The sequence below is a fragment of the Trichosurus vulpecula genome, chromosome 5 (assembly GCF_011100635.1).
Source record: "Trichosurus vulpecula isolate mTriVul1 chromosome 5, mTriVul1.pri, whole genome shotgun sequence".
Lineage (NCBI taxonomy): Eukaryota > Metazoa > Chordata > Mammalia > Diprotodontia > Phalangeridae > Trichosurus > Trichosurus vulpecula.
In genome coordinates this window covers 53,465,015-53,487,883 of record NC_050577.1, presented here as the reverse complement: position 1 = coordinate 53,487,883, position 22,869 = coordinate 53,465,015, and the positions used below count along the sequence as shown (strand labels likewise).

General features: G+C 37.1%; 1 protein-coding gene across 6 annotated transcripts in view; it reads right to left on the bottom strand.

Moving 5' to 3' along the window:
• Positions 1-22,869, bottom strand: part of LOC118849937 (ATP-dependent translocase ABCB1-like) — a 496,364-nt gene that overhangs the window by 331,859 nt on the left and 141,636 nt on the right. For all 6 annotated transcript variants that reach the window (XM_036759036.1, XM_036759039.1, XM_036759038.1 and 3 more), the window contains 7 exons: positions 20,411-20,582; positions 12,984-13,097; positions 10,093-10,203; positions 9,263-9,388; positions 4,537-4,740; positions 3,200-3,370; positions 845-1,006 (listed from right to left, as the gene is read on the bottom strand). In XM_036759036.1, the coding sequence (XP_036614931.1) occupies positions 845-1,006; positions 3,200-3,370; positions 4,537-4,740; positions 9,263-9,388; positions 10,093-10,203; positions 12,984-13,097; positions 20,411-20,582 (1,060 nt within the window). The remainder of the gene's footprint in view (positions 1-844; positions 1,007-3,199; positions 3,371-4,536; positions 4,741-9,262; positions 9,389-10,092; positions 10,204-12,983; positions 13,098-20,410; positions 20,583-22,869) is intronic.

The window sequence follows — 22,869 nt, the reverse complement described above, 5'->3', positions numbered from 1 at the left end:
CTAGTAAGAAATAGCTAGCTATTCAACTGTTTACTTCATCTATGTAAGTATGTTTGTGTGTATGTATGTTTACACGTACACACATACAGAGAGGAGACAAGGTGTCACAGTGGATAGAGCTCCAGGCCCGGAGAGAGGAAGACCCATCTTCCTGAGTTCTGAAATCTGGCCTCAGACACTTATTAGCTTTGTGACTCTGGGCAAGTCACTTAACCCTGTCTGCCTCAGTTTCCTCATCTGTCAAAAGAGCTAAAGAAGGAAATAGCAAACCACTCCAGTATCTTTGCCAAGAAAAACCCAGATAGGGTCACAAAGAGTCAGGCACAACTGAAATGACTGAACATAAAACACAAAAATATACATATATTTATACACATATGCATACATATATACAATTTGTATTATATGTTAAAAGATAAAATTAATACATCATTAAAACCCACTGCAATAAGAATCATGCAGGGAAACAAAATAAAATGACACAAGGAAAATTGCATTTTTTTTAAATCTAGAAACTCAATGTCAAAACGTGACATATTTCAAGTCTATCTCCTTTTTTCTTTTCCACAATGATTCCTTATATATACTCTTTTGTATTATCTTTCTTGTGCAATTACAGAGACCCAATCACTTTTGTCTCGGCTTTGATCTTAATCATATTTCCAATTTATATTCACAAATTTTCTTCTTTAGTTACTCCATGTTCAGGGCTGAAACTTAGTATTTTTTATTACTTTTCAAAGTGTTCCTGAAGAGAGGTGCTGTTTGCTTATAGAATAAATCATAGCAAAACCAATGTCTGTAGAGAAAAACTGAAAAAAAAAAAGATATACTGAAAATGTACCTGCATGGTAACAAGTTTGAAGTAAACACCTCCCTGTCTCATTAATTCATTATGGTTTCCTTGCTCCACAATGACTCCATCCTCAAAGCCAGCTATGACATCTGCATTACGGATTGTAGACAAACGATGTGCTATAACAATGGTGGTACGGCCTTCTCTTGCCTATGGAATAAGCAAACTAGAATTAAGCAAAAATTTAAAAAAACTGCTATAAACACAAGGTCAAGTACAAATAAGATATGGTACTGGAGGCAACAGTGACTCTGAAAGTAGAATTTCTGAATCTATCAATGCTACACATTTTCCAGTGTACTAGTACTCATGAATGTTCAAAGAATGAAAGGAAAGTCTCTAGCACTCTGGACAGTTCCTTTTTGCATCATTTATGGAAAGATCTGTATAAGAATTGCACAGTACCAACAGCCATTAGATAGGATGCAATCTGCATTGATGAAGGGAGTAGACACACCTACAGATCATGAATCTGTCAAGAGTACCAAAAATAACTTAGTGACTTGCAAGCTTGTCATTGAGGTGCTGAGGACATCACTAGAGGGTGTTTCATTGTTTTTATTTTTATCTCCAACACCTACCTAGCAGACAATCTGGTATATGGTAGGCAGTTAATAAGTTAATTGTTGATCAGTTGATAATGGTAATCCATCAAAGGGGATAAAAGATGACCTGAAAGGCTTAAGTTCTGAGTTGTAGATTTAATTTTTATTGACATTTTAACTTGCCTGCAGCACCCAGACACCATGATACAATGGATCTAGAGTCAAAGAGCTTGGGTTCAAATTCTGCCTCTCTCACTTGCTAGCTGTATGACCTGGGCCAAACAGATTTACCTCTCTAGATCTCAGTGTACTCATTTATAATATGGGGGAGGGTAGATTTTGTTGTTGTTGTTTTGTGACTCCATTTAGGCTATTCTTTGTAAAGACATTGGAATGGTTTTGCCGTTTCCTTCTCCAGCTCATTTTACAGATGAGGAAACTGAGGCAAATAGGGTTAAGTGACTTGCCCAGGGTCACACAGCTAGTAAGTGTCTAAGGCTGGATTTGAATATAAGTCTTCCTGACTCCAGACCTGGTGCTCTATCCACTATGCCACCTAGCTGCTCTGGGGTGGCCTCTAAGGTCCCTTTTAATTCTAAATCTATGATTCTTTGAATCAGCTTAATATAATGGCAATGCTTAAACCTAAATTTGCACAACTGCACTGCTGGTTTCTAGAATTAGAATATATTCTAGAATATATTATTAATTTAGACTTGTATAAAAGAAAAATTTGCAACTATAGCTATAATGCTTGGTTTCCATTCTACGACTTCCAAGTTAAATTTAAGTAAATTTTACTTCAATAAACATATAAAAAACTATGTAACACAGTGAGCAGGATCAGCACTTAATTACAATTCCATGTAATGCCCGCTTCAATCGTCTTGACCAAAGAGTCTCCAGTTATTGTATCTTAAAAAGACAATGGGATAGTTGCAGTTTAACTGTTATTCTGTGAAGAATGTATAAGGAGAGAGTTTAGATAATGTTAACTGTGATGGCTTACAAGAAACTAGGAGAAGACAGAGGGGGAGAAAAAAGACCAAGAAAAAAATTAATTCCCTAGAAAAGAGTTTGACTCTTGTCTGGTGAAGAAACAGCAAAAGAATTCTTAAGAAGAGATTAGCCAGATAACTGAATGGCAGGACTGTATTTTGAGAAATAAGTTAAAAGTTATAATAATGCATAAAGGTGACTTTGGCTAGGATCATTTTCATAGCCAACACATCATTGACAATTATTTTTAAAATGATTTGTGACATTGTACATAAACAGTACAGCCAGTAACTTTGATATTTATTTAAGCCTAGGAAACTAAAAGATTTTGTGTGCATATACACATATAAACTTCAATAGTTTAAAATTTCACCAAGACACAAACATTTGCCCCCTGCATGTGCTGGCCTGCTTCCCCCATTCCCTTTTATTCTTTCTGTCTCTTGTCTTTCTCTGTCTCTCTTCCAAAACCCTTAGGTCTTTAGTACAATTTTATGCTATTTAACCTATTAAAGCTTAAAAATTGCACTAAGACTTCTGAGACACCCTGTATATTGGGTACATATACATGTATATGCATACATGTATATTGCATGTGTATTTGCAAACTTTAAAGCACTATCAAAATTTTTCAAAAAATCATTCTTCTTAGCTACACTTCTGCTTATGAAAACAAAAAATGGCTGGTGAAATTACTGGTGAAAATTTTGCATTCTTAGAACAATTTTTCAAAAGGGCATAAAATTGGCACATTCTTTTCCTATTCCTAATTAAATCCATTTTATTGAAATACACTGACCTTATCCAGTGCCTCTTGTACAACTGCTTCACTTTCAGTGTCTAAGGCTGACGTTGCCTCATCAAGCAGAAGGATCTTGGGATTACGAACCAGAGCTCGAGCGATTGCTATCCTCTGTTTCTGACCTCCACTCAGCTGGGCCCCTCTTTCTCCAACCAGAGTGTCAAATTTCTATTACAGAAAAAATCCCAAATTAGAGTAGCTCCCGATGTTTCTTCATAGATCACAGCCCCTGCAACAATGAACATCTACACACCATGTTCTAGATATACATTACTAAGAAAGAAAGTCATTATCAGGTAAAGCCACTATGATGAGGTAAGCCATCATCATCAGGTCAAATGGCATAGTCCCTGGAAGCCCAATGAAAGTACCCAACCCAAACACACACACAGTACATGTAGAAATGTGCACACAATATACTCACATATGTATACACACATGTACACAACATAAAGGCAACACATATGCATACATGCACACATATACTTCTGAAGACAAAATGCCAAAAGACCACTGGAAGGAGAACGGTGCTTTGGGTTCAGTGGTAGGAATATGGGACAAAAGTTAGCAAAACCAACCTGCCCTTTCCATTCTTGCTAAGTAAACCTACTGAGAATAGTTGCTTACTCACTTTTAGGGGCACCTAATGGGATGATGGGAAAAGAGTTTATCTGCCCCATTCCAAATATCAGGTGAGGCTTGGGGACTTGCTGTCAAAGAGGAAGGCAAAGTAGTCAAAATGACAGATTTGGCCAGAGGGATTCTTGCTGTATGGATGCAGCTGTGGGGCTGACTTACAAAGGAGCACAAATAAGTCACATTAGGCTGTGCTCTGTCACAACCACATGAGGAGGGAAGGAAGCTCAGAAACTACAACTGAGTGGAGAACCAGCACATGATAGCGTAGCAAAGAAAGTAGTCCATAGGGAAACATCAGTCATTCTGTGTGGAAGTAGCAACCAGCAGCTCTGGAGACAGAGAAGTCTTCTACCTGAGCTGAAATTTAGGAGCCTGAATGTTCTGATGATGTATCTTTGTTCCTTCTCCTACCACTGACAGGGGGTGCTAAAACACTGTGACCATTTTTACATGGTGGCATATTCCTTGCTATTTGCCCAACTCCTCTTGTTTTTAATTCAAAGCTTTTTGCTTTGAATTAACATGTCCTTTTATTTGGTCTGATTATTGAGGCTTATGAGTTTCAGTTTTGAAAAGCTACTGACCAAAAAGTGCCTTGAACTTGGAGGAGGGGAGGGCAATATAGCCTTCAGGAGCCCATGTTGAAGGGGAGTTCAGGTTTACACCACCTACAACTAGGATGGAAAATTTCTTACTTTAGGAAGTTTCATTATAAAGTCATAGGCATTGGCTTCTTTGACAGCTTTCTCAATCTCTTCCATGGTGACATTTTCACGGCCATAGCGAATATTTTCAGCAATTGTAGTTGCAAACAGTACTGGCTCTTGACTCACAACTCCAGTAATTTCCCTCAGATACCTCACATTTAGGGACCGGATATCCTGTCCATCGATGGTGACCTGGAAGAGAGGCAAATTCCACCTTCACATATCTATGTAAGTCAAAAAGATTAATGTAAACCCAATGCCAAAAATCAGTTTGTATCATTAAATTATTTAAGTCAATTAAAGTCATTTGTGGAGAAGAGCACCATTTTCTTTGGCACCTCAGAGTTATATTTGACTTGCCATCTCTCTGAGTACTCATATTCAATTGCCAAGTGTTGCTATTACAATTGCAAAACATGTTTCCCTTCTTCATCTTTTTCTCTTCTCACATTTGTGGTTGTTGTTGTTCAGTTGTTTCAGTTGTGTCTGACTCTTCATGACCCCTTTTGGGGTTTCCTGGCAATGATATGGCAGTGGTTTGCCATTTCCTTCTCCAGCTCATTTTATAGATGAAGAAACTGAGGCAGACAGTGTTAAGTCACTCACCCAAGGTCACACAGCTAGTAAGTGTCTAAAGCTGCATTTGAACTCAAGTTTTCCTGACTCCACATCTGCTGTGCTATCTAGCTGCCCCTTTCTCACATGGCCACCACCATACTCAAAGACTTAATTACCTCTTGTCTAGAAAATTTTGATAGCTTTCTTATTGGTCTCCCTGACACCATCCTCTGTGTTCTATAATCTGTCTTCTATACAGTTGCTAAAAATTAAAGTCATTCTGATCATGGCACTCCTCCACTCAAAAATCCTCAGTGGCTCCCTTTTCTTAAAGGAATACAAACTCTTCTATATAACATTTAAATTTGGTGATCTGACTTGCAACTTACTTTCTAGCCATATTTCACTCTGTTGTTCTTCACACACTCCACATTCCAGTTAAACTGGACTATTCACTGTATCCCAAATTTAGCCATCTATATTTTGGCTCGGTACATTTGTATCATTCATCCCCCATGCCTAGAACACACTTTCTCATCTGTCAGGGTACTTATCTTTTCTTCAAAGTTCAGCTTAAGTAGGCATTATATCCAACAAGGAAAAGTTTCCTGATTCACTCCTTCCCCAAATTACCTTAAAAAAACTTATTTGTGGGGGTGGAGCCAAGATGGCAGCTGTAAAGCAGGGACTTGCATGAGCTCCCCCCCTACCTCCATCCCTCCAAAAACCTATAGAAAATGGCTCTGAACAAATTCTAGAACTGCAGAACCCACAAAATAGCAGAGGGAAGCAGAGCTCCAGGACAGGGTTGGATGGTCACTGGGTAAGGTCTATCACTCACGGAGCTGGGAGTGGGAGCAGAGCAGAGCCTTGCATTTGTGGCAGCAGGACCAACCTGACCAAGAGTTGGGTGGAACAGGCCCTAGTGCCCTGAATCAGTGATCTGTGGCAGTTAGCAGACTTCTCAACCCAGAAACACCAAAGACAACAGAGAAGGTTAGTGGGTAAAGCTGCGGGAACAGAGTGAAGGAGTTCCCAGTTAGGTCTCTGCCCCTGGGGGGCAATGGGGGTGGTGCAGCTACAGAACTACAGCTGCAGTTGCTTCCAGCCCCAGGCCCACCTGGTGGGAGGAATTAAGTGGTGAATCAGAGCAGAAGTGCAGAGCCTGCTTAAGATCTAAGTCTCGTGAAGGTTGGCGATTCTTGGGGGGGGGGGAGGAGCACTGGTGTGGCAGAGCTAGCTGTATAGAAATAGCTCTGAAAACAACAGCACATCCCCTCAAGCTTGGAACAAAGTACTCTACACTCTACAAGCAGTCATACCCTGATGAAAAACTCAAGGGTAAAGTAGTTGGCTGGGAACATGGCCAGGCAGGGAAAACGGACTCAGAGTCAGACCCAGACTTTGGAATCTTTCTTTGGTGACAAACAAGACCAAAACATACGGCCAGAAGAAGTCAACAAAGTCAACGATCCGACATCAAAAGCCTCCAAGAAAAACATGAACTGGTCACAGGCCAAGGAAAAGCTCAAAAAGGATTTGGAAAAGCAAGTTAGAGAAGTAGAGGAAAAAATAGGAAGAGAAATGAGAAACATGTGAGAAAACCACAAAAAACAAGTCAATGACTTGCTAAAGGAGACCCCAAAAAATACTGAAGAAAAGAACATCTTAAAAAATAGACTAACTCAAATGGCAAAAGAGTTCGAAAAAGCCAATGAGGAGAAGAATGCCTTGAAAGACAGAATTACCCAAACGGAAAAGGAGGTCCAAAAGACCACTGAAAAAAATACTACCTTAAAAATTAGATTGGAGCAAGTCGAAGCTAGTGACTTTATGAGAAATCAAGATATTATAAAACAGAACCAACGGAATGAAAAAGTGGAAGACAATGTGAAATATCTGCTCGGAAAAACCACTAACCTGAAAAATAGATCCAGGAGAGAGAAGTTAAAAATTATTGGACTACCTGAAAGCCATGATCAAAAAAAGAGCCTAGATATCATCTTTCAAGAAATTATCAAGGAAAACTGCCCTCATATTTTAGAGTCAGAGGGTAAAATAGAAGTTGAAAGAATCCACAGATCATCTCCTCAAAAAGATCCCAAAAAGAAAACTCCTAGGAATATTGTTGCCAAATTCCAGAGTTCCCAAGGTCAAGGAGAAAATACTGCAAGCAGCCAGAAAGAAACAATTTGAGCATTGTGAAAAAACAATAAGAATAACACAAGATCCAGCAGCTTCTACATTAAGGGATCGAAGGGCTTGGAATATGATATTCTGGAGGTCAATGGAGCTAGGATTAGAACCATCTACCCAGAAAAACTGAGTATCATGCTCCAAGGCAAAATATGGATTTTCAACAAAATACAGGACTTTCAAGCTTTCTCAGTGAAAACACCAGAGCTGAATAGAAAATTTGAGTTTCAAAAACAAGAATCAAGAGAAGCATGAAAAGGTAATCAAGAAAGAGAAATCATAAGGGACTTACTAAAGTTGAACTGTTTTGTTTACATTCCTACATGGAAAGATGATGTATATAATTCATGAGACCTCAGTATTAGGGTAACTGAAAGGAATATACATATATACGTATGTATATGTATATATGTGTATGTATATTATATATGTGTATATATGTGTATGTATGTGTGTATATGTTATACACACACACACATATATGGCACAGGGTGAGTTGAATATGAAGGGATGATATCTAAAAAATAAAATCAAATTAAGGGATGAGAGAGGAATATATTGAGAGAGGGAGAAAGGGAGAGATAGAATGGGATAAATTATCTCGCATAAAAGTGGCAAGAAATAGCAGTTCTGTTGGGAGGGAAGAGGGGGCAGGTGAGGGGGAATGAGTGAATCTTGCTCTCATTGGATTTGACCTGAGGAGAGAATAACATACACACTCAATTGGGTATCTTACCCCACAGGAAAGAAGGAGGATGGAGATAAAAAAGGGGGGATGATAGAAGGGAGGGCAGATAGGGGGAGGAGGTAATCAAAAGAAAATACTTTTGAAAAGGGAGAAAATTTGATAAAGTGGGATAGGATAGGAAGGAGCAAAATATAGTTAGTCTTTCACAACATGAGTATTGTAGATGGGTTTTACATAATGATACATGTGTGGCCTATGTTGAATTGCTTGCCTTCTTGGGTGGGGGGGGGAGGAAAAAGGGGAGAACATCTGGAACACAAAGTTTTAAAAGAAGATTTTCAAAAAAAAGTTTTTGTATGAAACTAGGAAATTAAGATATATAGGCAATGGGGCATAAACATCTATCTTGCCCTACAAGAAAGTAACGGAAAAGGGGATGGGGGGGAGTGGGGTGACAGAAGGGAGGGTTGACTGGGGAATGGGGTAATCAGAATATATGCCATCTTGGAGTGGGGGGAGGGTAGAAATGGGGAGAATATTTGTAAATCAAACTCTAGGGAAAATTAATGCTGAAAACTAAAAATATTAAATAAATAATGATTTAAACAAAAACAAAAAAAACTTATTTATGTATATGTTATATCCTCCTAGTAGAATTGTTGTTGTTTATCCTTCATTTTCAAAGAGGACCATTGGCTTTACAGTGGGTGATGTCTTGACTTGTGAGTGAGTTGGATTTAAGTGAGGCAGAGTTGAACAAAGCTGTCAGCCTCACTCTCTCTTCTACAGTCATCAAAATCCAGTAGCAAGACAAAAGTCAAGGTGACTGGTGATGGCCTGGGATGCAGGGGAAGACCTTGGCATCTTCTATGTCTGACCAAGTTCTAAGAGCTCCATAGCACCTGCTTCAGCAGCCTTCATGGAAATTTAGAACAAATTGTTCTCATTTGCCCATTCTGCCAGGGGGATGTCTTCACATGCCCGACAGGTTTGACACCTCTTGGTTCCCTTCCACCTGGTTTTCTCCTTCTGGCCAGATAGTTCTACAAGGATGTAGCTGCTGCACATGCTACAGCTTCTTGGAGACACAAGTCAGTGTTGGGTAACAGGTGGACACCAAAGGTGCATGAGCAGCCCTGAAAAGGGCTTAGCTAGCCTTCCAACCAGAGGAGCTAGTCCTCCCTCATCATTTCATACATTCCATATCCTTGAAACTCCAACAGTTTAGCACATAGTAGGCACTTTAAAAATATTGGTGGAATTGATTCTTACCACACCCTCGGTGGGATCGTATAATCTCTGTATCAACTGAACAGTTGTGCTTTTCCCACAGCCACTGTTTCCAACCAATGCTACTGTTTGTCCACTGTTAACCTTGAGATTGAGGCCCTTCAAAATCTGTATGGACAGGTAAGAAAAAGACAATTGATATTAATACAATTCAGAAACAGGGCCTACAAAACTCGTGATTGAAATTTAGTAGTTTTCTGTTCAAAATTATGTTTCAATTTAAGCATGCCATTTGAATTTATTTTTATTGAACAGTTCCTAAGCAAAACACAAAAACAGATGAACACAGGACCATGACAGAAATTATTCCTCCAGGAAAACAACTCATCACTTTAATTTGTGCACCTATTTTCATATATGAATTTGTTCTCCTGGAAACAAAGGCCTATCTTTTTATTACCAATATTCCACTAGTGTTGTTCAGCTGTGATACATAGTACACAACAGTCTCTGAAAAACTGAAGATGAATATTTCTCAGTGGGCAATGGAGAGATACAAGGTGGAGTGTATGTAGATTGCAATATATAACTCCAAAGAAGAACAGGAATAAAAGATATTATAAAAGTAATGTATGACAGGAAGAGAAGATGGGCTAGTCACAAGTTAACAAGGATGACAGCTGAGCAGCCCAAGTCCTCCACTGGTGTCCTCTCAACATTAGAAGAAATCAAGAAAGCTTCCAGTGAACTTATGGGAGGAGATAGGCAAGAGAAAAACAGGGCAGCTGTTGATGAGTGATGATCTGCTTCACAGGAGGGAATATGCAAATTAATGAGATTAAAAATCTATTTGGGCATTTGGAATCTCTCACCTTAACTTCTGCCCGAGAAGGGTAAGTGAAATGAACATTTTTGAACTCCAAGTTTCCATGAATATTATCTGGTTTATGGCCACTTGTTGAATAGCTGTCAATACTTGGATTCTAAATAAAACATGAAAAAATTAGAATACTTCTGGGTTACCAAACTGAATTTTTCCTCCCCTAGGAATTTAAGCACAATGTATTAATGGACCAAGTATAAGAGTGGAAAAGTTAATTCTAGTAATATTATGAGATACACTCATCAGATAGGACAGAGAGACACAATGCTGAACAATAGGGTGATGGGGCTGAATTCAGAAAGACTTGAGCTCACATCTCACTGGTAATGAATACAAATGAAATTCCAAGAAATAAAATTCACCACCCATGTGTAATTTTTTGAATGCTACATGATGGCAAAAACTCTTTTACTGATCTAGCTTAAGAAGAGTTGGAAGCTGCTCCAAACATGGTAATCCATACAGAACAAGCACTTAAAGCCCTATCTGGTTGTACAGATAAATAAGAAAAAAGTCAGCGGAGGGCATCTTGAACCTAAGGCAGTGGACATGGTAGCTGAAAAAGAACCATGTGACTATGGGCAGCCTGGTGTGAATCTATTGCAATAAGCAATATGGGATGGAGTGACACTGAGCACTCTCCCCCTCTTCTTAAATCAACAAAACCAAAGGTTCTTTGAGGTTTAGTACAGATCTAACCCATAGCCTTGGGTAGACAGATAGCACAGTAGATAGAGTGCTGGGCTTGGAGTCAGGAAGAGTCATCTTCACGAGTTCAAATCTAGCCTCAGATACTTATTAGATGTGTGACCCTGAGCAAATCACTTAACCCTGTTTGCCTCAGGTTCCTCATCTGTAAAATGAACTGGAAAAGGAAATAGCAAATCAGTCCAGTATCTCTACCAAGAAAACCACAAAGGGGATCACAAACAGTTGAACATGACTGAACAACAATAACTCAGAGCCAATTGATTTCCTCCATTATCACCTTATGAGAAAATTCATACCAAGGATAAGTATGGAGCTAATTTTTTTGTCCCAATTTTTATGCCTACTTAAAATGTAATATTGTATACAATAGAGAAGGAAGACTGGATGAGGAGCCAAGACAATGGTTCCAATCCTATCTCTACCAGCAAACCATCTGAACTCTAAGTATGTGTTTCCTTTTCTTTAAATTGGGGGGGATAAGCCTAGATGATCTCTCAAGTCCTTTCTTACTTAGAAACTCATATGGTTCTGTGATAAGATTTCTAGACTAGTGACAATCCTAGACACCCAAAACCAAGAAAAACACATACTTAAAATTGTTTTCCCCCTTTAGATGGACCTGAAATTTCACTGGCACAAGGAACTCCTGTCTGCTTTGTAACTTTGGTGTCTTAGAGAATAGCCTGGGGGAATGGGAGTGGGCATGGGCATTGAGAAGTTAATTGACTTCCCCGTGGTCATACATCCAGCAGGTGTAAGAGGTTGGATTTGAAGCCAGATTTTCCTTACAATGAGGTTCTCTGTTCTCTATCTACTATATCATATTACTCCCCTTTTTATCTGAAGAGATAGAAGGTGCTCATTTATTCCAAGAAAGAATAAAAATAACCTGGGTGCTTAGAACTCAGGGGAAAAAAACAAATGTACAGTCAAAATTCAGTAGTCTTAAAGCTTTTAAAAGCTGGTCATTGGATGGAACTCAGAAAATTTAAGTAATCCAGAGTCTTACAAAAATTAAAATGATAGAAAGGAACCTAGATTTAATTTAATTAAACTCATTCATTCTGCAAATGAGGGAAACTGAGATTCAGGGAGTTGAAGTGACCTGCCTAAGCCAGTAAGTGATTTAATTGGCACAAGAAACCAGGATTTCATTTTCATTTGAAAACTTTCCTACCCTAATATGCTACCAATTCAGAATTGCAATCTTTTCTTCTTTTTTTGAGGGGTTTATGATTTACAATAACAAAGACTTATCCCTCAGAAAGTATTAAGAAAATGTAACCCAGGGCTCACAAGCCTGGGTATTTGCATAAGACTGTCATCACTGATAGAGAAGACCATTATTCAGTGCTGTGTGAAGCATGGAGTCTGGAATCCTGATGGTCCTCTCTAGAAGCCAGAAACATTTAACGAGGAGACTTGGAAAATGCCCAGGCTTGTGCCCGGAGTTCTATTAATAAAATCAAATTTTCATTATACTATGAATTCTTGCTATTTAAAGTAACCTTATGATTAATATTATAGCACTAATCATGTCTGATACACTGGGAAGTTCTTATGCATCCAACAACTTGGTTTGGTCAGCTACATTTACATTTAGATATGCAAAGTTAGCAAACTATCAGTTTAGCAAACTTCATCTAATCTAAGTATGTAAAGTTAGCAAACTTCAGTAATCACAGTGTAATTGGTATGTGTGTGCGGGGGAACAGTCCAGACTACCCACTGAATGACTCCCTGAGTGACTGAGGAGTCCTCCTCCCACACAGTCCCTGTAAATCTGCCCAACAACAACAATTAGATATAAGGGCAGAAACCAAGAAGATCTAGGCTCTCAATTGGGGTATGCTGCAAATCTAGCCACCACTGATATGTGCCTGTGGGACCACACACATTTGCATGCCTCTAAATAATAAACTGCTTGACTTATCCTTTGCACATTTATGTTCTTTCTTGGCCCCTTGGTACCCTCAAACTACAAATTTGGATTTTCATATATTGGATTATATTAAGGGAATATTGACATGTTTCCTTTAAGATAATGATGAAGAGAAGGGTATAAAATATACTCTCAATTGGAGTGTGTGTGTGTATGTATGTATGTATGTATGTATGTATGTATGTGGATGTGAATACACATATTATATAAGAAAAGCTGAAACTTACACTATCGATTATCTTGAAGACTCCATAGGCTGCACCTCTTGCATTAGCGAAAGCTTCAATGCTTGGTGATGCCTGTCCAACACTGAAGGCTCCAATTATCACAGAAAAGAAGACCTAGGTAAATGGGAAGAAAGTTATATGAGGTTATTTAGTCCTTTCTAGGACTCTAATCCTTTTTATTGGGCAACTTTTTTCCTTTTACATAACCATTTATTTTATTTTATTTTTAACATTTAATTTTTATTTTATTTTTTCTCAATTACATGTAAACACAAATTTTTAAATATTTATTTTTTTTAAAAAACATTGAGTTCCATATTCTCTCCCTCCTCCTTGAGAAAGTAAGCAATTTGAGGTACATTTACATGTGTAATCATGCAAAACATTTCCACGTTAGCTATGTTGCAAAAGAAAATGTGGACCAAAAAAAAAAAACCCAAAACATCAAGTAAAATAAAGTTAAAAGAAAAAAGTATGCTTCAATCTACACTCAGACTCCATCAGTTCTTTCTCTAGACTCCTTCAGAATTGTCTTGGAGCCATTTATTTAAGAAGAGTTATCACAACTGAAAAAAGTTACAGGAGAAACAAAACAAATTAATGGCCTTAATTACTGACAATACGAAATTTGCAAAGTTATTCCGTGAGATTAAAAAAAAAGTTCTCAGAAGAGTAGCATAAAACAATCAGAAAGTTCTATGGTTTAATGTTATACAAACTTCATATTCAGGCAAGACTGTCTTTTTAAAATACATTTTCAACTGCAAAATGTGGGTGTATGTCTTTTTAACAGTATTTCCTATCATTTCAAAATGAATTGTAATAAATCATAGAAAATGGTGGCTTAGCTCTCCTTCTGCCAATTTGTGAATAATTAATTCCCCCTTGTGGATTACTGACATAGAGTGAGTCCAGAACTGTGTTAGGAATTAGCTGGCCAGGTAGAGGAGGTAATGACTTTGCCCCTGGCCTTAGGTATACCATCTCAGTTTTCTCCTCACTTCACACCCACTGGCCTATATGCAAAAATGGAATAAGTTTAGAGACAGAAAACTGGAAAATCCTGAACTCCATAGTGTTTGGTAATTACTGCTCCTCTACAAGGTTTTACAAACTTTCAGAATACATATAAGGAGTGCTTACCAAGAATTAGAGTAAGATTACCCTTGGAGACCTCAAGTCTAAAGACTAAGGCATTTAGTTTTAATTGAAGATTAAGCCAGAGGGCACTCAGCTGGAATAATGCTGTGCTGTGTCCTAAAGAGTATGGCACTTGGGCTGAGGAATCAGCTGGAGATAAATGCCTACTAGCCTAGACTCTGCAAAAAGAAAAGTTGATCCATAAAAGAAAGAAAGGTGAGAAAGGTTTTTTCCTAAGGCTGTTGCTTTTCTTAAAGATGAGAAAATAGTGGCTTCTTGTCTAAAAGAATTATATAAAAAATCCCCTAAGTAATCTTTTAAAATAAAAGAGCATTCTAGAGATAGTACTACAAACCAAATACTTCAGCTAAATCTGGAATTGGTGAGAAGCACTTAAAGCCACGAGTCCAATGGGCCTTTGGGTGGCACCAGTCAGAAAGACAACATGTCCAGAAAGGACTATCTTTGTGGTACAGAGACCTAAGTTCCCTCTCCACATGTGAGCCCCAGATAAATATGTTCCCTACATGTGTACCCTTTTATACATCTACTCTTCTCACTAAATGCCTTTGCTTTGAACTAATCATGTCCTCTGGATATTAAAAGTCAATACATTGGTAGCAGCTCATGAGTCATGGTTTTTAGTATATGCAGACCCACAAAGCACTTGGAACAAGACACAGAGAGTACCTTGAACCTAGGTTAGCCTGTCTCTGGGGAAATTGCCTATTGAATTAGAAGAGCCACTAAACACTACATTGGATGCCTCCAGGGACCCTTAACATGAGTTGGTTGGCGAGGAATTTCCTATTTTTCTACATTCTTAGAGAATAAGTCCAGGGCTGAATCCCCTTGCAAATTTTCTCCCTGACATTCCTCTGATCCTAAGGCTATTCTTTGTTCATGGACTGCTGAGGATATAAGATGTGCTTCCTATCCCTAAGCAATTTATAGAAGACATCCTCCACTGCCTGTATGTTGATATGAGGCTGAAATAATGTGGAGAAGAAGCTGATGAAGAAGAGAAGGAAGAGGACAAGGAGAAGAAGGAGGAGGAGGACAGGGAAGAAATGAAGATGGAGGAGGAGGAGATGGAGAAGGACGAGGAGGAGAAGGAGGAATGATGACAACTAGTTGAGGAGGCTGGGAAATCATGTTATACAAGGGATTATCAATATAAATATTCAAGACCATGAGGAAAGTAATGGAATAGAGGGAAAGATCATAATTTAGGTACTGAAACCTTCGAAAAACCTGGTAGGATGAGCTGAAAAACAATTGATGGCAGCAACAAGGAAGGATGGGGAGATACAGGAACTAGGTATAAAATTTACTTAACATAGCACCTTTCACGTTGCTGATACTCAGTACATGTCTATGAACTATAATTCAAATGATAAACCTATATCCCAGTTTCTTGATGGAGAAAGTCCAAGTGATAAGCATCATTTGGACCCTTATTTTCAACTAAAAGCATTAACTACAGTGGAGTTAACTGGTTTTCAGATGGATAGAATTTTAGTTAATTGGCAACACTGGACAATTCTGAAATAATTTTTTAGAAAATGCATTTGGATTCAGCTCCTCCTCCTTACTGTTATTGTTGTCCTCAGTCCTTTTCCAACCTTAAACAGTCAGGATCTGTATAATAAATAAAACTAAGACTATTTACATTTCTTATAAACATATTAGAGTATAAATTGTGACCAGAATGTAAGGGATCATTTTAAATGTTTTCCATAAGAGAAATTATAAAATATCCTGGAAGATTATTTCCCTTCTTTTAAAACCATACTCCAAAAAGACATCAATTAAACCCTTTGTCCTCCCCGAAAAGGCAATCCTTCATTTTCTAACATGCTTAGAAATGACTGAGATACTTCTCATTACTGTATTCATTAATTTTTGCCTCAGATTCAGATGATTAGGGAAAGATATACTCTTCTAAATGGCAACATAAATCATCTACGATGTGAGCTATTTTTACAGGCTAGATTTTGTCCTTGGCTCAATTCAAAATGACATTTTAGAAATAGAAGCAATGACAGAAATCAACTAGTCTGACCTCATTATTTTATGGGCGAGGCCCAGAACATGTCTTACATAAAATGAAACATACTGATTTCCCCCTGGTTTTAAGATTAGCATACAAGGGGATTCTGGGAAGATGGTGGAGTAGGTCAGAAAATTCCAAACTCTCCTGATTTCCCACACAAACAAAATAAAATAGTGCCTTGGGGAGAACACAGAGTGGTAAAAATAAACAAGTGTTGGGACAGAACAATGGTCCTCCTGGGACAATCAGAGAAGATCTGAAGAAAAATCCCAGTGTGAGATTTGGTCCTCCAGAAGAGTAAACACCTCCAGGCTAGTTCCACCAAAACAGCAAGTAATGAGCACTGGGGTTAGCTGCCTTGTGGAGGTAGCCTTGGCCTCAGTCACAGGAATTTTCACCTCCAGACAACATGAGGAATCAGGCGTCTGAGCAGGGGAAGATTGAGGAAACCTCTGGTAATAGGGGATGCCAGGCTCACCTTTGCTGTCCAGACTTGGCCCTAGGTGAGAAGGAGCTAGCACACACCAAAAGTGGGGCTGGGTCACTGCTGGCCACTGGCTGTGGGTGCTTACAGGAGGCCAGAGTTCCTGGTTTCAGTTCCAGGCCAGAGGTCTGAGGCCGGAGGCCTAGAGGCGATTGATTATAAAAAATAAACTGCTACAAAAAAAAAATAAAACGAGCAGGAGGCAAAGGAGAACAAATACAACCACTGAAAGTTATGGGAATAGAGAAGACAGGGTTCATCCTCAGAGGAGGAAAATGAAGCAAAACAAAATCCTCTCCTACCCCAATGGGTAACATCAAATGGGAGCCCATCCAAAAAGAATTTATAGAAGAACTTAAAAAAGACTTTAAAAAAGAAATGAGAGTGACTGAGGAAAAACAAAAAAAAATAAAAAGAATCCAGTAAAAATAAGAAGATTACGAAAAGAAAGTCAACCAATTAGAAAAGGAGATGTAGAATCTTAAGGGAAAAAATGGCTCCTTGAATATTAGAATTGCGCAAAGGGAAGCCATTGAAATTATAAGAGAATAAGAAATAATAACAACAAAATATAAAGAATGAAAAAAGAAGAGAATGTGAAACATCTCATAAGAAAAACAACTGATCTGGAGAACAGATGAAGAAGAGAAAACATAAGAATAATCGGATTGTAGGATCAAAAAAAGAATCTTAATACAACAATACAAGGAGTGATCAAAGAAAATTGTCCTGAAGCATTAGAACAAGAGGGGAAAGTAGAAATAGAAAAAATCCATGAGGAAAACCTACAGGAATATCATAGTCAAATTCAGAAAACCCCAGCTCAGAAAGAAAATATAGTAAACCACAAGAAAAAAAGTTTAAATATGATAGTGCCACAATTAGAAGCACACAAGGCCTAGCAGCAGTGACACTGAAAGACTGAAGGTCTCAGAAAACTGTATATTGAAGAGAAAAAGAACTGGGGATATGGCCAAAGATATTATACCCAGCAAAGTTAAGCAAAATCCTGAATGAAAAAAAATGGACATTTAATGAATTGTCAAACTTTCAGGATTTTGTTAAAAGAAAAAAAAACTGAACTTAACAGAAGATTTGACATATGAGATCCAAGAGGAATATAAGATACATACCAAAGACTAATTACAAGGGACCCAATAAAGACAGACTGTTTACTTTTTATATAAGGAAATGTAAAACATATGTCTCAGGTCGTTATTAGTAATTGGGTAGTGAATGGGATGGATAATTGTGAAGACTTCACAGGGTATGTCTAATGGAGAAGTTTTGGGATTTGATTTGGCTTTGTGATTTTGGAAGGTGAGGGCCTGGAACTGTGGGTGTGCCCTTCCCCCCCCCCCTCTCTGATGTTTTATATATATATATATATATATAAAATAAAGATCAGGAGTGGAATTTATTAGGGAAAAAAAGCAGGGATAGCAATCATGAGCTCAGACAAAGTTAAAGCCAAAATAGATTTAATCAAAAGAGAAAAATAGGGAAACTACACTATATATCAGCAATATCAATCAATATTGTTTTAGACTATTTAAAATAACTAGACAGTATAAGTTTGGAATATTGCTGTGGTGTAGGAAATGATGAGTTGATGGACTTAGAAAAATATGGAAAGACTTGGACTTATGAGAGAAGAGGTTATCCCCCCTTAGAGAAAGAGAGAACAAATAAGTATAGGATAGTCTTACATAGATACATATAAATGTATATGTTTATATATGCATATGATTATAGGTATGTAAGTATATGTATGTATGTGTATGTATGTGCACATATATGTATATATCTTTGTGTGTATGTGTATATATTGGTATGTTTGTATGTGTATGTATATATGTGTGTATGTGCATATATATGTGTATATGTATGTATGTGCATACACACATATATCCTCAGTTAACCTTCTGGGGGGAGGAGAAGGGGGGAAAAGAACAAAGTAAAAAGCACAGCAGAGAACAAAAGAAAACTTAGAAGGAAGCAAAGAAAAGATGGACAGCTGTGAACAAAATGTGTGGTATTTATTACATAGGCTTTCTTGAAATGGAAACTTATTGTTGTATATTTTGAATCCTCTTACATTTTGCTGTGCACATGATAATATTTTTTCTTTTCTTACTTCGAATTTAAGTTTCAATATTCAAGTATATAATTTGTTTCTTTTTATTGTGTTTTTAAGTTCTAGTATTTAAGTTTAAAATAAAAAGGGATATACAATATATATTATATTACATATTTTATAATTATATAATATAATATAATAAATATATCTGTTATATTCTAAAAAAAATCAGCAGACAACTGTTATATCAGGCTCTGAAAGCTTTCCTGAGGTAAGCCAAGGAAGCTGCATCTTTCATCAGAAAGTTTTTGTCAGGTACATGCACCGTCTACTCTGAGACTGGCAAGACACAGCTAGGAGATGAGGCACACAAAGACACTACACATCTAACTGTGTCTCCTTGGCTAAATCACTTTGCCTCTCTGGGCCTCAGTTTCTTCATCTGTAAAAATAAGATTAGGCAGTCGGACTAAATGATCTCTAAGGTCCTTTTTAGATCTTTAAGAGATCACATGTGCAGAACAGAAAAATAAAAACCTCTGATAGCTATTGCTATTTAAATCTTAAATATATTTTTTTGAAACTTATCTAGGCAACTTGATGTAGTTTTAGAAATGTTAGCTCTAGCCATATGACATGAAAAATAAATTAAGGAAATGGATAGCAGGGCTATGGCTTAAGGATGTCATTAAAAGGAAAAAAAGAACAGTTCAAAAAGTATCCCTTAGTTTACTTGTAACAACAAAGACCTACACATGTCTGAGGAACAGAAAAGGCCTAAGATGTGGTAGAATGAGTGAGTGAAAATATTAATGCCATCAAAGGTGACAAACATGAAAATTACAAAGAATCAAAGACAGACTGATATGAAATTATGCAGAACAAAGAAGGCTGAAGCAAAAAAGACCACATAATATGACTAATAAACAGCAAAAAAAGAAAGAAAAAAATCTGCTAAGTACACAGGAGGAACAGAGATTGAAAGAGGATAACCAAAAGACATAAAATGTACCATAATGTAAGTAGTTAAAAGTTAATTGGTTTATATATTTTGTAATGTTCCATTTATTTATTGAGTTTCTTATTAGGCCTAAAAAAATTTTTAAACCTAATTTTTGGATATAGCCAATGTAGGAATTTGTTTTGTTTAACAATGCAGATCTGTTTCAAGAGATTTCTTTTTCCTAATAAGGCCAGGTGGAAGGGAGAGAAAATAAATAATTGTGCATTTTAAAAACAAAATCTAACTTAAAAATCTTATTTAAATGATTAAATAAATAAGCAATCTAGTGAAAGATAAAGATCATAAATTATATTTTCAGAGGATCATAGCTTTTGAGGTGGAAGGCATCTCAGGGGCTATCTAGTCCACCCTCATTTTACCCACGAACCAGTGGGGGCCCAAGGAGAGGTCAGTGACTTGCACAAGATCACATAGATGGTAAGCCTCAAAGGCAGAATTTGAACCCAGGACCTTTAGCTACTGGGTTAATACTGTTTAGCTTCATGATACAGGCAATTCCTTTACTACTTTTCTAATCTAGTACCTATATATTGCTACTTTTAACAGTTACTGTATTATTCCTCCATCCTACTAAATACAGATCTTGTCAAAGCAAAACACCTCCTAATGATTTCTTGAGCAAATCCTAAGCAAACACACTTACAGTGAGTACTTGTCCAATAGAGTATTCCTTAGCAATGATCAAAGTTGTCCCATACCAGAATGCCAGTGAATATGAGGCATATATCAGGAGGAAGGCAATTCCCATTGAAATATTGGCTGTAATAGCTTTTTTTATCCCAAGACTTTTAGCGTCTTCTAAATTTTTGTTGTACCTGCAAAAGACAGCAGCAATTAGAAAATATACACACCCTCATGAACAACAGTCAGTACAAGATCAGGGATGTCCTAAATATGCATGATGCCACCCAAATATTCCCCATCAATCCAACATCTGATAACTAAAAAAATTTTGCCTATATTCTCACTGAAGCATTAACTTTTATCCTTGGAGAAAGGATGATTCCTGATGTCAAAGGACATAATTTCTGTAACTTTTTATTCTTGATTAAAAAAAAAACCATAGATTCACTTTGATTTGAAAGTACCAAGCAGAAAACACCCATGAGATCCAGAATTGGAGAGAATTAAAGCTCATCACAACATGCGGCCAAATGGCACTTTCAGAAATAGTTGACAGTTTATACCAAATATCCATCCATGATCTTCTTAACTTTTGTATGTGCTATATTACATTCTTTCTTTTCAGCTTCATTTAACAGCCTCTTTCCCATTCATGTTAAATAAGTTAATTTGCCTTTGTAGCTTTCTAAGACTAATTCTGTCAAAATAGGACTCTTCTGGCCTCAGATACTTACTAGCTGTGTAACCTTCAGCAAGTCACTTAACCCTGTTTGCCTCAGTTTCCTCATCTGTAAAATGAACTTGAGAAGGAAATGGCAAACCACTACAGTATCTTTGCCAATAAAACCTCAAATGGGGTCGCAAAGAGTTGAACATGACTGAACTGAAATATGTATTTATGTAAGAACTACATATGTGCAGAATTAAAATGTTTATCAACATGATTCATGGCTGAAGAACCAAACAAAATCCTCTCATATTAATAATATCTGGCATTTACATAGCACTTTAAGGTTTGCAAAGTGCTTTATATTATTTTATCCTTACAACAACTCTGGGAGGTAACAGCTATTATGAGTCCCTTTTTACAGATAGAGAAACTGAGGCTGAAAGAGATTAGGTAACTTCCCAAGTACCACATAGCTAGAAAGTATCTGAGCCTATAAAACACCATTTATATACAAAACAACTCATATGTCACTAAAAATCTTTGTGTTCTTTATGCTTGCGGTTCTACATTATAACAAATATGAATTATATTAAAATAAATATTTAAGTTGGTATTTTGATAACTGAGGCTCGGGATGCATAAGCCCTCAAGAAGATCAGCCAAAATTAAAATCCATTCAGTGACTTCCTCTCTGTGAGTGACAACAAGCATGATCATTTCTCCTCAGGTTTAGTCCTCTTATGTCTCTCTCATCTGGGTTTATCAGCTTTCTAACTGGATCTATTTGTGGCAAAATTTAATTACTGTAGAAACTATTAATCCAATCCCAAGCCTCCCTTCTACCCCAATGCCAAACTGGCAGTTTCAAGACTATGCAGCAAAAGACAGTAAATAAAATGAATACAATTGCCCTGTCATTTGAGGAAACCTCCCAAAATATAGAGCCAGCATGGTGTGCTGAGTAGAAAGTTCACTACATTCGGAGTCTGAGCCTCTTAGTTCAAATGCTGACAGCTAAACTCTTTGGACCTTAGTTTCTTCATTGGTAAAATGAAAAGACTGGATTAGCCTGATGGCTCTCAAAGACCTCTAGGATCCCTGTGGGGTCTTCAGGACCCTTTCAGCACATCCTCAAAATCAAAACTACTTTCATAACAACACTAAGGCATTATTGGCTTATAAAAATACTCCTCCTTTTTCCAGCTACATATCTATATAAGGCTGGGTCTTCTTGACATATTTCAACCAAAACAGCATATTGACATAACAACAGATCAAATGCAAAAGCAGATATGAGAATCTAGCTGTCTTCTATTGAGCCATACATCAGAGAGATTTGCAAAAACATGCAAAGCAAGTCCCTCTTCTTTTTTCTTTTGGAAAATATAGTTATTTTTCATTAAAATGTTATTTATATTAACATGTAGTTTATTATTGTTTCTTTAAAATGAATTAAAATATAAATTTTAAAAATTTGTCAGTTTTGATTTCAAATACGGTAAATATTGATAGATATGATCCACATAAACAAAAGCTGTTTGGGATCTTCAATAACTTTTAAGAGTATAAAGGAGTCCTGAGGCAAAAAAGTTTGAAAACCACCAGAATAGATGGTCTCCTTTGAGCTCTAAATTTTATGATCCTATAATATTTTAAAAAGGACAAAACACATTTGCCCAAATAAATTTGGAAATTTTCACCTTCTTAGATAAAATCTTGGATCTCAAAAAGGTTATTTTTTATTCACAAACTCAAAAAGTTAGTACCTTCTAGCTGGTTGTTCATTACCCAATCTTGTACTTACAGGC